The sequence below is a fragment of the Leopardus geoffroyi genome, chromosome C2 (assembly GCF_018350155.1).
Source record: "Leopardus geoffroyi isolate Oge1 chromosome C2, O.geoffroyi_Oge1_pat1.0, whole genome shotgun sequence".
Classification (NCBI taxonomy): domain Eukaryota; kingdom Metazoa; phylum Chordata; class Mammalia; order Carnivora; family Felidae; genus Leopardus; species Leopardus geoffroyi.
The window spans coordinates 157,868,909-157,885,722 of NC_059333.1; the positions used below are offsets into that span (position 1 = coordinate 157,868,909).

Consider the following 16,814-nt stretch of genomic DNA (forward strand, 5'->3'; position numbering starts at 1 on the left):
CCAATTTCTTCTTGTCAACAAGAGAATTTACATAAATTCAAAAGCAATTTTGTATTTAAGTCCCCGAAAGAATGAAAAAAATGATTTAGCTCCTCATTCCATTGTGCCAAATCACTGAATTATTACATAACAAACAACAGCAAAGCTAAAGATGTTTGCTTTTAACCAAGTAAAAAGAAATGATCCGACATCACTATTAGAAATCTTACATGACTTCCCCCTCACATCATGGGTTCCCCAGAACCTCAGTCCCTGACCCTCCATCAGAAAACGGATGGTGGTGATGCCAATGAACGTAGCGATGACTTCCAGAAGCTTGCCCCTCCATAAAATCAACACCAACAACAAAAGGGCAAAACGTGTCAGGACCAATTTTTCAAGTGCTCTGGAAGTCAACCAAAGGCTTGCAGCAATTCTCGTGGCACAGAGTCATGAAAAACAGCTCAATCTTCTGGCATTTTAACTTATTCTCATCTCATCTCCTGCTCCCCAGTTCTGCAGCAACCTTGAAAAAACCCAGCATGCACCACCAGGACGGGAAGGGAGCAGCAGACTGGGGCTGGAGATCTGGGAAAGAAAGCCTCATTCCCAGAGGGAAGTCATCATCTGGCCTGGTTAGTGGTAACCTACAAGATTCCGCCCAAAAGGCTTGTCTTTATTCAACTTCACTGAGTCTCTTCCAGTGCTGAGGGCTTCTTCCTGAGTGTGTGAGTTGAATTTTTAAACACTGGTCTGCCTGAGACAACGAGTAGCAGCGGGGGCAAACAAGAGACTAGCCAGGGAGCTCAAAAGGACAAGCTGAGGCATGAAATAGCCACAGGGGGTTTGCTGAACTCCAACATTTTCCTGGGAATCTAGAAGACGCGGCACATGCAAAGGATCAACGCATCATCTCAGGAAACACCACAGAAGGCTCGAGGATCTCACCTCTGACTGACCTCGGGGCTCTGCACAGGCAGAAAGTGAACGGCAAGGCAGAATTTTAAACTTCCTGGTTTAGTGTTGAAGGCACGCCCAAACACGAAAACAGCGACCGAACAGACATCTGATGAGGGACAGAAGCAGGGAAATGCTCACTTCTAGTCCAGCAGGCTGACCCACAGCCTGCAGAGTTTTCATTAAGGGCCAAATTAAGTGCTGCTTGCTACGTTCTCAAAGGGTCTCGTGACTACCTGTACGTATCGCCAATTACTATCGAACTGAATGATGAGCACTCGAGAAATGTTGCAGAAGTAGTTTTGTTAATAGAAACTTGAAGAAATATTTATGATCTAATGCTCCCTGCATGTCCTCTCCCCCTTCAGCACTAAGCATACGACCACCAGCTTCATACAGCAGAAGTGCAGCTCTCTCTGCCCCCCGAGTTCTGTCCCCGTGCTATGATAAAAGCACCTTTTTGCACCGAAAATGTCTCAAGAATTCTTTCTTGACCATTTGCTTGCGGCCCCACGTCAATATCTATATAACACTCAACCCAACGACAACAGAATGCTCGTTCTTCTCAAGTGCACATGAAACATTCTTCAGGATAGATGAGATGTTAGGCCGTAAGACGATTCTCAACAAACCCAAAAGGCTTAAAGATCACACAAAGTATCTTCTCTGACCACAGTGGAATGAAAGTGGAAATCAGCAACAGAAGGAAATTTGGGAAACTCATATTGAATGGAAATTAAGCGACATATTCCTAAAAAACCAATGAGTCAAAGAAGAAGTCACAAGAAGAATTAGAAAATACTTCGAGATGAATGAAAATTAAGACACGACATATCAAAACCTAAAGGATGTGGTGAAAACAGTGCTCAAAGGGAAGTTCATGGGCATAAATGCTTCATTAAAAAAAAAAAGGCAGATCTCAAAACAACTGAAATTTTCACCTTAAAAATCTAGAGAAAGAATAGTATACTAAATCTAAAGCAAGCAAAAGCAAATAAATAAACACAACAAAGTTTTATATGTAGCACAGTAATGTACATAACATATAAATGTATACTTTCTGTAACTATATATAATCATCTCAATAGATACAGAAAAAAACACAAAAACCAAAATCTGATACCCCTTCGTGACAAAAACACTCAACAAATGAGTGACAGAAGAGAATTTCCTCAAAGTGGTAAACCGCATCTACAAAACACCACAGCTAACATCACACTTAATGGTGAAAAACTGGAAGGGTCCCACCCAAGATCAGGAACAAGACAAAAATGTCTGCTCTGAACTCTTCTATTCAATTCAACACTATCCTTGGGGTTCTACCAGGAATGGAAAGGAAGGCAAGGAAAGAAATAAGAGCCATGGAGAACAAGAAAAAAAAATCCTGCAGAGGACATGATCTTATATATAAAAAAATCTCTAAAGAACCCCCCAAAAGATTATTAGGTCTAATTATAAATGATTTAATAATAAACTGCAGGATATAAGAGCAATATACAAAAGTCAATGATATTTCTATAAACCAGCAACAAACTGAAAATGAAATTTAAAAAACAATTTCATTTACAATATTATCAAAAATAAGACACATAGTAATAGATTTAACAGGGTAAGATTTGTATGGTGAAACCCACAAATCATTGCTGAAAGAAATTAAAAAAGACCTAAACAAATGGACAGACATTCCATGTTTACGGATTAGAAAACTTAGTATTGTTAAGACGGCAATACTCCCCAAATTGATGAATAGATTCGGTGCAATCCCAATCAAAATTTCAACCGCATTTTTAAAAGAAATGGACATGCTAATCCTAAAACCATAAGGAATTACAAGAGACCCAGAAGGGCCAAACAATCTTGAAAAAGGACAGAGAAATCGCACTTCCTGATTTGAAAACCTACTACAAAGCTACAGTAATCAAGACGCTGTAGGCATGGCAGAAGGACAGACATACAGAGGTCAATGGAATCGCCCTGAGAGTCCAGAAACAAATCCATCTGTCCTTGGTCCCACAATCGTCTTTTCTCTTTGTTTTAAAGTTTATGTATCTATTTCGAGAGAGAGAGAGAGAGACAGTGCAAGTGGGGGAGGGGCGGAGAGAGAGAGAAGAGAGAGAATCCCAAGCAGGCTCCGTGCTGCCAGGGCAGAGCCCGATGTGGGGCTCAAACCACAAGGTCACGAGATCATGACCGGAGCCCAAACCGAGTCGGACACGTACCCACCCGGGCGCCCCAGTCTTACGGTTTTCAACAAACGTGCGAAGATCATTCAATGAAGGAAAAAATCATTTCTTTAAACAAATGGTGCTCGGGCAACTAGGTATCCACGTGTAAAAGAATGGGTCTGGACTCTGTCCTCACACTATCTACAAACTCAATTCAAAAGGGATCAGACCGGGGCGCCTGGGTGGCTCCGTCGGTTATTTGGCCGACTTCAGCTCAGGTCATGATCTCACGTGATCTCGCGTGATCTCGCGTGAGTTCGGGCCCCGCGTCGGGCTCTGTGCTGACAGTTCAGAGCCTGGAGCCTGCTTCGGATTCTGTGTCTCCCTCTCTCTCTGCCCCTCCCCCGTTCATGCTCTGTCTCTCTCTGTCCCAAAAATAAATAAATGTTGAAAAAATTAAAAAAATTAAAAAAAAAAAACAAAAAAACAGAAAAACAACAGGGACCAGACCTAAGTTCAGGGGCTAAGCCCATAAAATTCTTAGAAGAAAATACAGAAGTAAATCTTCCTCTCTTCAGATAAGGCAATGGTTTCTCAGAGAGGACACCAAAAGAATAAGCAACAAAAAAGAGAGAAATTTGACTCCCATCAAAGTTAAAAACCTGTGCATCAAAGGACACTCATGAAAATAAAAAGCTAACCCACAGAATGGGAGGACATATTTGCAAATCACATCCTGATAAGAAATTTATATTCAGAATATATGAAGAACTCTTGCAACGAAATAATAAAAAGATAACTGAATGAAAAATGGGCAAAGAATATGAATACATATTTCTCCAAAGAAGATACACAAATGGCCAAAAAGCACATGAAAAGATGGTCAGTATCTTTAGGCATTAGGAAAATGCAAATCAAATCCACAACGAAATACCATTTTACATGTAGTAAGTGTGGCTACTGCTAAAAGGCGGGGGAGGCAAAAAATGACAAGTGTTGACAGAGATGTGGAAAAAATGGAACCCTCCTATATGGCTGGTGAGAATATAGAATGGTACCACTGCCTTTGAAAACACTCTGGCAGTTACTCAAAAAGCGAAACACAGAGTGAACATATGACCTAGCCTATGGTAACCAATGGATGTTCGTAAGAAACGTACGTTCATACAAAAGCTTGCACACAAATGTTTACAGCAGCCTTATTCCTAATGGCCAAAAAGTGGAAACAACTTGTTCCGAATGTTTATCGACTGATGAATGAACAAATAGAATGTAGCATATCCATACAATGGGATATCCCTCGACCATAAAAAGGAACGAAGTACGATACAGGCTGTATTGTGGACTGAGTCTTGAAAGCGTCATGCTTAGCGCAAGAAGCCAGACACAAGATCACGGACCGTATGATTCCATTTCCATGACGTGCACGCAGGAGGCAAACCTACAGAGACAGAATGTAGACTGATGCTTGCCAGAGACTGGGGTAGGGATGGACTGCTTACTGGGCGTGGGGTTTCTTTCGGGGATGATGAAATGTTCTGGAAGTAGCGGTGATTGCTGTAAAACCTTGTGAATTTACTAAAAATCATTACACTGTACACTCAAAACAGTGAATCTTACGGTATGTGAATTATATCCCGATTTAAAAAAAAAAAAGGAAAGAAAAAAAAGCTGATAGTCATAAGGGAGCTCTCAAGAGTCACCCTAGCAGAAGTAGCAAATATACAAAAGAGGCCAGAGAAAGAAATCCACAGCAGAAAGCGAGGGAAACCATAGAAACATGAAGAAATCCCTTTCAAACTATGGTTAAAAACCTGTCTAACAACATTTTAAAAGGTGTAGTCCAAAGGAAGAAAGGGGAAACAGTCATCACATACCTTCAGTTTGGTGGGAGAGAAACATAAACAGTACGAGGTGGGTTATTTCGTGATCTTTATAACGACTGGGCAAAGAAGCCTTCACTGAAGTAGGCTGCCTGGGCATCGGTGACCCCCACTGGCCACTTGAATGGCGTCACCGAAACTCTACAGGACCAGGTGACGAGCACTCCAACCCCTCACTCCTCAGTGGAGGCCTGCTGTTCACAACACGTGTTTATTCTGACCCGAGAGGAGCAGTTCTCTGTGCCGTGCAGCGACTGAGCGACAGAGCCAGCCCTCAGGATGCCGAAGGCCATGTCGCCGGCTTTCGGCATCCTCGGGCCTCCTCATGATCATCCACTGCACGGGCAAGAACCACTCCAGCTTAATAAAAATGTATGTCACAATATTTTAAAGCAATATTCTCTAAAATGAATTATTGTAACTATTGTTACTGTATCTCAGAGTCCGTCTTTCACCAAGACGCGCACAGTAGGCTCACTAGTTGAGCTGCAGTGGAAGTCAGACTCTACTTCTGGCAGAAAACGCCCAAACGTAGGTACAGAATACTGGGAACGGCAGAGCGTGCTTTCAGACGGCCTGGGTGTGAGGACAAAGCACGAACCCAGGGACTCTGAGTTACGCTCTGGCTGTTTTCAAGGTTCACACGTGCCTCCAGAGCTGGCGGGTCGGGGCTCAGTGGGGGATTCAGCGGTGAGTAGTTTCTCAACGACTCTCTGGAAGCATCTGGCTCTGGAAAGTATTTCCATACGCTGTGTTGCAGCACATAGAAGTGGTTCTAAAATACACCCAGTGGTATAGCATCAATCCACTTCTCTGAAAAGCGTAGAAATCAAGAGCAGAGTAAAAAAAAAACCTTAGCTGTTACACCATTTTTACCACAATTGGGTCTTGAGAAATCCTGATAGCCTATGCTCGGCTTTCAAACTGCTGTTTCAGATCAGAATGTCCAAGATAGAGCCTCTGCAGAGCTGTGTAGACAAATCCTCCCGTGTGCCAATGGGCAGCCTCCAGAAGGCATGCTCAGGCCTGGCATTTTTAGCATACAACACGAGGGGGCCCCTTCTCCGCACAGGAGCGCACTGTGCATTGTGCCTCCATCTCACACAGGGACTGAGTATAGCACACACACGCTAACACTTTATCAGGACTTTTACACTGAGCGCTTTGGAGTCAATAAATTTAGCAAACTAGGGACGTACTCCAAAGGCAAGGAGAAAAAAATGCAAATTCAACAATGTAAATAATTGCATACTAAAATAAAAATACTTAACCAAGATACAGTCTACCCGATTAGCTACAAGTTAGCAAAGACCAACTAAGACAAACTTACAAAATGTAAGAACAAAGCAGTCGTGAAGAACACTGTGGTATTTCTGTGAAGTCATAACTAATTCTATGTATCTATTTACTAGATGAATGGAAACAAAGTTTCAGGCTTCAGGGGCTCTATCCCACTGGATCCTCAAACCAGCTGGGCAGAAACAGGTCTATGAGTTCCCTTCGCTGAGTATACAACAAGGAAAGAAAGTGCTATATTTAAGGCCACAAGCAGCACACAGACACTAGGGGCTGACCATTTTTCTCCTAAAACTGTTCCTTATTCGATATTATATTGAATGCTCGCTAAGAATTACCATGATAAATAACATGGGGACAGTGACTTCAGCAACAGAGAAAGAAAAATTATTGGACAGTGGCACTTAACCCTCAATAAAATACTGACATATTCAACGTGACAATGTATATTTGAAAATAGCGACCAAGTAGAATTAATCACTGCAATGCACACAGGTGTTCCATTAGGAAATTTATGAGCGGGTGGGAGGGAGGGGAAGGTGAGTGATGGGCATCGAGGAGGGCATCTGATGGGATGAGCACTAGGTGTTGTATGGAAACCAATCTGACAATAAATTCTCATATTTAAAAAAAAAGGAAATTTATTAGTGTAAAGGAGAATATTAAATCTTAATACGATAATCTCAACGGAAGCAAATAAATGAAGAACTTGATAAAATGTAACATCTTTCACAATACAAACTCTGCGCAAGTAAGGAAAAGAACATTTTTAAACTGATAAAAAGCTACCTACCAAGAACATGGGACAAATGTTGACACTCAATGGTGAGGAGACCAAAAAAGAAAAAAAAAAGTCAGGAGCTAGAGAAAGATTCCTATTGTAAATACTTCTGTCCAAATTATACTGAACATATTCATGAGTCCAATAGATAATAAAAACTGTACAGATGAAGGAAGAAAGAAAACAGCCATTTTTTTTATAGCTGAAATATCTGTCTACACAGAAAACCCAAGAAAACCCAAGAAAATGGATTAGAAAAAAAATGGGAGGGTTCATCAAGGTTGCTGGGTAAAAAGATACAAAAATCAACAGCATTCGCATCTAACAGCAACAATTTAGAACTTTTTGAAAGAGCTACCAATGACAGGAAACCGGAAGTCTCAAAATATCTACCAGCAGGTCACTTACTCCTTCCAAAGTGCAATTCGGTCCCCGCAACGAGCCCAGCCCCAGGTCAAGCGAAGGATCCGACGAGGCGTGGGGCAGCCTGACGTCACAGCTCCGGGTGGGGTGCGACGGACGGTGCTCTCCCAGAATCGCTAAACTGGAATCTCGTGAGGAAACCATGGGACACACTGGCTTCACAACGAGCCAACGCCCCGAAGAACGAAAAAAGCAAGGGGCTGTTCCAGACCTGCAGTTTTCAAGCCTTCTGGTCTCTGCAGCCCTAAACTCTCAAAAATGACCGAGGACAGCAAAGACTTTTTGTTTACAGGAGTCTACCTCGTGATATTTACCTATTTGAAATTAAAACTCAAAACCGTAAAAAATATCTCTCATTGATTCGTTTACACAAAAACATTAACATCAATGAGATACTGCTTGAAAAATAATTACATTTTCCAAGACAAAAACATTCATGTAGAGAGTGGCACTCGTTTACGGCTTTAGCAAATCTCTTAACGTCTAGCTCACTAGAAGGCAGCTCACTTACGGTGTGGCGACTCATCACGAAAAGTCATAGTCACGCAGCTGTGCAGTTGGGCAGGATCCGGGAGTTCACAGGGCAGGGGCAGCACAATGCAGACCCGAGGCACCCACGGCCTTAGCCCTGGCGGGCGCAGCAGGCCCAAAAGACACCGGCGGATTACCCCCAGGGGGGCCATTACGGAGGTTTCCTTTTTCCTTACTTTTCACTCTGTCCTGCATCATCCAAGCTTCCCATTGTGCCTAAACAAGTATTACTTTTATAACGATTTTTGTGTTCCAGTCAAATTGTCTTTCTTCCCAAAACTTGGTAATATTGCTTTAGATTCATGTGTAGCAGTCCGGATGAGCTTTACAGAGAATACAATTCTAAGTTCACGGACTTCGGTGTGGAGAAAAATACACCCAGAGGGAAGGATCAGCACGTAGGAAACAGTGGTCTAGATCAAATGTGACCCAAAAGCATGTCCCCTCTCCCAATACACGCAGAGAGTTGAAATAGCAAATAGCGGACTGTCGCTCCATGGAGAGAGTAGAGGGGGATGTGCAGGCGGTGAGGAGGGAGCGTGTCAGACCAGCCAGGACCCCAGCCCCTCGAGCAAGTCAAGGAGCAGCACCGCTAACCGCAGCATTCGCTCACAGACCCGGGGCCTGCCCAGGCTGAATGACAGGTTCCGAACTGGAAAAGCAAAGCCTTGAATCTTGTTCCTGATTTAGTCACCAAGAGCTTCAACTGCCTGCTATTAACACGGGAAAAGCAACGCTCACCTTACCGTCCTTCACCAAGGTGTTATCAGATGTCATGAGATGCCAAAAAGGTGAGGTCTCAGATTCTGACAGTTGTCACCTTAGTAGCATATAGTTGTTGGATGAATTAAAATTGCTTGGATGAGAATGTTTATAGCCACACTATCAACAATAGCCAAGCTGTGGAAAGAGCCCAAATGTCCACCGATGGGTGAATGGATAAAGAAGGTGTGGTATATACATATATACAATGGAGTATTACTCGGCAATCAAAAAGAATGAAATCTTGCCATTTGCAACTACGTGGATGGAACTGGAGGGTATTATGCTCAGTGAAATTAGCCAATTAGAGAAAGACAAGTATCATGACTTTGCCCATGTGAGGAATTTACGATACAAACAGATGAACATAAAGGAATGGAAACAAAAATAACCTAAAAACAGGGAGGGGGACAAAACAGAAGAGACTCACAAATATGGAGAACAAACTGAGGGTTACTAGAGGGGTTGTGGGCTCAATGGGTAAGGGGCATTAAGGAATCTACTCCTGAAATCATTGTTTTACTATATGCTAATTTGGATGTAGATTTTTAAAAATAAAAAATAAAAAAAAATTGCTTGGATGAGGGACATATTGCTTGAACTACTGTATATGAGTCAGCGAGCCAGGGGGAAAGGAGGGGAAACTGCTCTGGAGAAGACTGTGAATTTGGTTTGGGGCACTTGGGGGGATGATGTCACCTGTCCAAATAATTCAGAGAAAAAGAATAGTTGAGAGCTGATTCTAAGTGACTACAGGGAGAGAAGAGGGGAAGGAGAGACGACAACATGAAATAATTATTCCAAGACGCTGGGGCAGGAAAGACAGGACACAACCAGCAGAAGCGCGTGCGGGTTTGCCTGGTTTGGGACAGGAGGGCTGCCGACAGCTGGGGCAGGGAGACGGGGAAGCGGGAGATGTGGGGGCTGCAGGCGGGCACTGGGAACAGGGGCCTTTGCAGACGAGAGGAGAGGCGGAGGGGATGGAAGAGAGAGCTCAGGGGAAAGACTGCTTGTCCGGCTTCCACCAGAAAGGGAAGGATGAAAAACAAATACGGCCAGAAATCCCGCTCCCCAGAGCAAGCAAGGAAAGGAGTCAGACACAGACTGAGGTTTTAGGCCCCAGCCAGCCAGCCCTTCGACCAACACAGGCCAGAAGCACCCCAAGGTGCAAATGCGCTCCTTTCTTGCACGCCTGTGTTTTCTCTGACGCTTCACACACAAACATAAGCAGTGTTACTAGCCAAGTGTGCCGTGCGTATACTTTGAATCACTCTCCCCCCCAACAGACAGCACTGACGGAAAACGCTAGTGCATATATGCACATTTCATCAAGACGCGTATCACCACGCAAAAACCAGAAAAACAGCTGCACAGGTGAGAAACGGAACAAAACGCAAGGTAGTGAGCGGGAGCCTGGCCCGACTCCAGCCCGCAGGCCAACGGACGTGGCTCGATCTGTATCCTGCGGGGCGAGGGATTCAAAGGCACCTACTCCCCTGAAGCATTACTGGGGCTAGGCTGTTTACAAAACCAGGGGCTAGAACGGTGGTCCCCTGTCCTTGAAAGGGGGCTGAAAAAGCCACAGCTGCCGCCCTGACCTGCAGTCTGTGTCGACTGGCTCTGCAAAACCCCCAAGGTCCCCACAAGGTGGGAGCCGGGGCTACAGACCCCTGGTTTTAGGCTAAGCCACAGAGGCCCCTGGGGCGGCTGTGAAGATCGAGCAGGAAGAAGCGAGCAGAGAGGGAAGACACACGTCCTCAAGAGGAACACACCAAGTAACACTGGCGGGCACACGAGAAGAAGGAGCACGTGGGCCAAGAGGGTCAAAAGATGACGCGCGAAGGCGGAAAACAAGACCACGAGAGTTGAACGGTAACGGACTCTCACTGACTGAGCCGCTGCAGGGTCTAACTCACTGAGAAGCAGACCACACCGCGCAGGAAGGTGCAGGACACAGGACACCGGGACCCGAAGGGCGCACGACCCCGACGCCCCTCGCCCGCGAACACACGGTCAGCTTCCACGAGCCGGGTGCTTCCTTGCACTGTTGTTACAGGCGGCCAGCCTTGCAGTGATCTGTTTGCAGCTCCTCAAAGGAACTCAGAAAGTCTTGATCGAGAAGGAACCACGGACACTTCCCACACCACTCAGGGAAACCGGAAGGATTCTGCGGCGGCTTTGCAGCAAGCTGCAAAGGGCAGGGGGGTGGGGGGGGTGGGAAGCAGCGACGCTGCCGGCCAAACCCGCCCCCTGCTGTCGTGAGGCTTAACTTCAGATTGAGGGCCGCAACACCAAAGGCGCGGTCCCCCCTCCTTCACGGTGAAGGAGCTCTTGGCGCGGACGCTGGCAGGAGAGCACTTCCAAAGTAGCCACATCTGGGCCAGCGAGCGGGTCCACACTTGTGGAGCTCAGTGCCTGACCGCTACTCGCTTCTACTCAATGGTTGATTCGGCAATATTCACACTTACCAAATAGGTTCCCATTTCTTTCTCCAGGACAACCTGTTCGTACAATGTGGCATCGATGTCCGCTTTCAAAGCCTGCACCTTCCTCTTCACCTGCACGTGGTGCTTCCTTTGGAGCCAGTAAGGAAGAAGAGACTCCATAATTTGGTTAAGGATCTGGGAGGTAATCAGGAGAGTGGCCAGACTCTAAAAAGAAGCAGAGAAGTAAGATCTGACAATGTAGCTTAGTAAAATCACAGTATGCGTATAATTATGCAATAAATAAAATGGAATCTTCAACACATAGCATGCCATTAATATCACAACTAATATCAGAAAAGCGAGGTGCTAGAATAATGTTTCCAATTTATTGTGTTTTCCCACAGGAAAAACACATTAAAATACAAAAAGTTATAAGTAAGATTATAATAAGGAATAAATCAGTTATAAATAAGATTATAATAAGAAATGAAATCAGTAATGAGCTGGCAGGGGAACAATTTAATTTGAAATTGTTTTTTGTCATCTCATCCTTGCTACAACATAATAATCTAAATGATATTGCCAACTCTGAAAAATAAAAAAGTTTGGCAAAACTTCAAAAAACTTATAAAATGAATATACCCTCCTTCATCGTAGTAAGCTTAGAAAGTAGTAAAAAAGCCACCCATAATTCCACAACCATGATGGAACCTCTGCTAACATCTTAGGATATTTCTTTCCAATCACATGTAAAATACAAGCAGCCCACGTACTGTTGTTGACTGTGTTATTCCCAACCTTCACTATTACAAATGCTGCTCTTCGGATACCTGTGTACACGAATCTTTGCCCTGTCTCTGATGACTTACTGAGGATGGACTGTGGTTCTTGGCAAAGCTGCCCTAGCGGTTTCTAGAAGTGCTGCGTCAATTTCCACTTACCCCAGATAGATAGGAGTGTTTCCATCACATACTACCTTTGCTAGGATTAAAAGTGCATTATTCTAAAAGTCCTCCCCTATCTCCTTGTCCTTCATCTTCTGTTTAAAAAAAGAGACTCTTGGGGCACCTGGGTGGCTCAGTCGGTTAAGCATCTGACTCTTGATTTGGGCTCAGGTCATGATCCCAGGGTCATGGATCGAGCCCATGCCTAACTCCATGCCCACTTACAATGCTTTCTCTCCCTCTGCCCCTCTCCCCAACTCGTGCTCTCTCTCTCTCTCTCTCTAAAATAAAAAAAAGAAGTATAAAAGTTAACAACATATCAATTTAAAAATGAAATGGGAAAGACCTATTTATTTAAGGTTGTATCAATCACCTCTCACTCTGACACACACACACACACACACACACACACACACACACACACACACTTCAGTTAAGGAATACTTTTCATTAGAATTGCTTTTACAGGCTTTGAGATGAACCATATATGTGTTTTTCCTGTACCGCATGATTAATTTTACAAGTTGGTTAGCTTCAACGAATTTGTTTTCAGTTGAGTACGATATACAGTGTAACTGCTAATGGTTTTTCACTTAGAATTGGCTTAGAAATATACAAAATGTCAGATTTTATCCATAACAATAATATTGTTATCTGAATACAGGAAAGGACCTCTGAAACCTACAAGACTGAGACTTCCTGCTTTTCACACTCACCTGACGCAGCAGCTTCATATCCCTCAAGACAAAGGCGATGTAGAAGAGGGAGGCGAAGCAATTCAGAAAGTTGAACTGCCAAGAAAAAGACGGCAACATTTCACACTGCTTTACGGTACTTTATTACAGTTGTAAATACAGCATTAACAATGTAACGAGGGACTTCCAGGCCTCACCAGACGGCAGACTTGTTTCTCCTGCTCCTCCTCACTAAGCACATCCAGAAACCCTGGAAATACCGCAAGAGGTGAGCAGAGGAGACCTCTGACAGCTGCCAACAGCTTGGACAGCGAACTGGTTTGGGACCCACGGCCTGAGGGAACAGCGGAACAGCGGAGCACCCGCACATTTCTGCTACATTCTAACGGAAGAGGGAGAGCAAGGCCCAGCCTTTCCCAGCCCCCACCGGCAAGCCGGATGGCCTGGGCGGGCTCGCTCCCTGCCCACCTCACCTCTGCCCACCCCCCCACGCCCCGTCCACTTGAGGAGCCCTGCGGACCTGGCAATGGGGTCCACCCGGACGACTCCTCGCTAACACTGAGTTGCCGAAGGATGTGCTTCCTTCCCGGCAAGGCCTGGCCCACCGGGCCCCACGGAGAGACGCCAGGCCAGCCAGACGGCACCGACATTCTGCACGTCAAGCATCTCGCGGTGCCAGAATGGGGCCTTCAAAGACTTTTTAGAGATGCATGGCTGCTTGCCCCTTTTCTAAAGTCCAAACTGCTAAAACTGTTCGTTTTGCATTACCTATTTATAAAAAATGCTGTATTTTACTTGCCACACTTGCCTCTATAATCAGACCTACTCCCATAAACCTAAGCACCTTCCTGTCAGAGCTTTGTGATCTCTTAAGGCCTGAACAACCAGATAACAAGCTTCTGACAATGATTTCTTGGCTGGAACAGAAACTCTTTTCTCCGGAACCCTTTCTTGGGAGTAAGATACACGGACTGTGGTCCAGTCGAGAGGTCAGAGGACTCTTTCTACGGCTTTCTCGATCCTCAGTCATGCTACCAACGGCCGCGGTAAGCTCCTGATAAATCAAGTGCTACCAAGCTGGTACTTCTTTTTTATAATAATAGTGGGAAAAGGGCATAATGTGTGAGCTTTTACACAAACAGCAAGCAGGTTACACTACGCCTTCTCTCCATTTCCTCCCTCCCACCCACCAAAACATGCTGGGAACCTATCAGACTTTAGAAATTTCTTTCAAAAATTAAAAAAAAAAAAAAAAAAAAAAGTTAATGGTCCATCACTAAACAGACTGTGGGCAACTGAGAGAATTGTTGAATAGTGAAGCAAAGAAGTCACCAAAAGGAAAAAGAGACATGTCTGTAATGTGCTTAAATAATTTTTTAAATAACTAGAAATTGGCTACCCTACTAATTTCTATACTTGAAGTCTTACACCACGTGCACATTTGTAGTAAGAGCATTCAACATGTATGTAAGCACACTTAATCCTGCCTACCTATACAAAATATATTAACCCTCTGATATCTTAAATTAGAAACCAGTTTTCATATTTATATTTCTAAGTATTAACCAGTATATGTAAGCTTCATAATTCAAATGGATTTGTACATAAAAACTCTACTCACCACTAAAACTTTCAGAATTAGATGATTCTGGTAGGCAGATTCCAATCTGTGATTCTCTACAGAAGGAAACAGGAGAGGAAATTTCTCTCAGATAAGAAAGAGGTATGGTAGGCTGTCGTGGGGTAAAGGCAGATGTGCTGAGGCAGAGACATCAGGCAACGGAGCCTCAGTGAGTAAATGTGCCAGACTGTCAATCACGGCTGCCGCTTATCCTCAAGAACATCGCACAGGAAGAAACGAAGATTAGGACACATTTTCCACAGTGCTACAAGAGCACCGTGTTCTGAAATTTTTTTTTAAATGTTTATTTATTTATTTTTGAGAGAGAAACGAGAGAGTGGGGGGGGGGGTGTGGAGAGAGAAAGAATCCCAAGCAGGCTCTACACCACGAGCGCGGAGCCTGACACGGGGCTTGAACCCACAAACTGTAAGATCATGGCCTGAGCCAACATCAAGAGTCGGGTGCTTAACCCACTGAGCCACCCAGGTGCCCCTGGAATTCTTCTTAAAGTATTACTGCAACAAAGAATCATGGGAGGTGTTGGCAAACGATCCCACAGACAGCCACCCAGAAGAAGACCCCGAACAAGTGGCCACAGTGAAACTGACCGCAACCTCTGAAGAGGGCGATAAAGTGTCTGTCCATGTGCCTTACAAGGATTCACTTAAAGAGCAACTCAAAATTCCCTCCTGAGCTACGGAAAGGAGACACAGTCCTGGCCCCCAGACAGCAGGGCAAAGACGCTCCTGAAGAGAAGTGTCACCCTGCAGAGAGGCGGTGTGAGGCTCGCCTGTACTGGAACCCCAACTCAGCTATTCAGCCACTGTCTGTCCTTGGCAAGTCACTGAGCCTCCCGATACTCAGCCTCCTCGCTACAAAAACAGGGCGGATACCCGCTTCTCCCGGGGTCACTGTCGGGACAAAAAATAATACAAAACCTTAGTCCAGTAACAGCACAGGGAAAGGACTCCACGGATAATAGTTGCTAAAAGACTGACAAAAATAATTTAAAACATCTTTATGGTCCATGAAATTAAGGCATAGACTTCTTCATAGGAAATCGCACTGCATATTTACTTGTTTGAGTGAATAACTCCAGAGCAAATGGCCTATCCAGAGCATTTTCAAACCATGACCACTTCCTTCTACCACAGATACATACAAGGGTACCCGCTACACGAAGGCCAATGGCAACCCTCGGTCCTATGAACGTTGTTCATTTGGCCAAAGTATCTGAAGGTAGTAATTCAATCTACTTTATCCTCAACGGAAAATACCAAATTATGGCATTGGGATCACAGGTTTTGGACACAGAGTCTGGGTTAGCCTGGCTCTACAATTTGTCTGAATCTTGCTAACTCTCTGGGTCTTTATCCCTGAAGATAAACAAACTTCCATTTCATGGCGTCCTGAGGAGGTGAAAATGAGACGCCATGGACGAAGAGCCAGCCGGGCACCCGGAGTGCAGTAACTAACACTAAGTGAGTGCCACGATAACCAGGAGCTGAGAGACACAGAGCCCACAAAACTGACGAACCCCGCCCCCAGTCTCGAGAGTGCACCCAGAGCCACACCTCCCCGCTTTGCCAGGTAGCAGTGATAGGAATCCTGTGAGCCAAGCAACATTTCTGATAGGCAAACAAGGCATAAATACAAGCATCAAGTCTTACCCCACGAAGTTAGAAACTCAGCAGCGTATCGATAGAGGCGGTTCATGACCTCAATCACAATGGCATAGATGATGCTGGGCACATACAGCAGGACACTGGTCCACTCGGATCCACTCTTCTCGTGCAGACTCAAGGCCCAGGCCTCCATGTCAAAGTAAATCATCATGACATACAGAGAGAAATAGAGGCAGAGGCACACAAACGGCAGAGAGACCAGGTAAATGCGCAACTGCCTCTTGTAGCTGGGGTACAGAGGTTCCTTCCTGCCGGTGACGGGATTGATACCCAGGACCCCATGGAATCCTGGCCGGGGCTCCTCAAACTGCCTCTTCATGACAAGTGTCCCCCACCTGTAGGTCATGTTGGCACAGCCACGCTTCCACACTTCCAGGATCACTGTGGACCAGATGAGGTTGAAGGAGGCGAAGATCACGTACTTGTCATAGTCTTCCCACACAAATAAGTAGTAAGGTAACCCAATGACCGCCATGGGGATTAAGGCGACAGTGAAATATTCCAAAAATCCAAAGTAAAGAGCAATTGTTTCCCCGAAGTAGCCACGAATATGGTCTACAATAAAAAGGAAAAAAAAAAAAAAACAACTTAAGTACAGACTACCAACGACTTTCACCATTTGTTTTTTTAGGTGCGTGGGGATCATTTCATACCCTCGTCTCCCA

At 44.8% G+C, this 16,814-nt stretch overlaps 1 protein-coding gene across 13 annotated transcripts in view; it reads right to left on the reverse strand.

Annotated features, from left to right (window-relative positions):
- The window catches only part of ANO10 (anoctamin 10), a 288,539-nt gene that overhangs the window by 181,233 nt on the left and 90,492 nt on the right, over nt 1-16,814 (reverse strand). For all 13 annotated transcript variants that reach the window (XM_045436772.1, XM_045436774.1, XM_045436775.1 and 10 more), the window contains 4 exons: nt 16,135-16,704; nt 14,464-14,519; nt 12,864-12,938; nt 11,246-11,428 (listed from right to left, as the gene is read on the reverse strand). In XM_045436772.1, the coding sequence (XP_045292728.1) occupies nt 11,246-11,428; nt 12,864-12,938; nt 14,464-14,519; nt 16,135-16,704 (884 nt within the window). The remainder of the gene's footprint in view (nt 1-11,245; nt 11,429-12,863; nt 12,939-14,463; nt 14,520-16,134; nt 16,705-16,814) is intronic.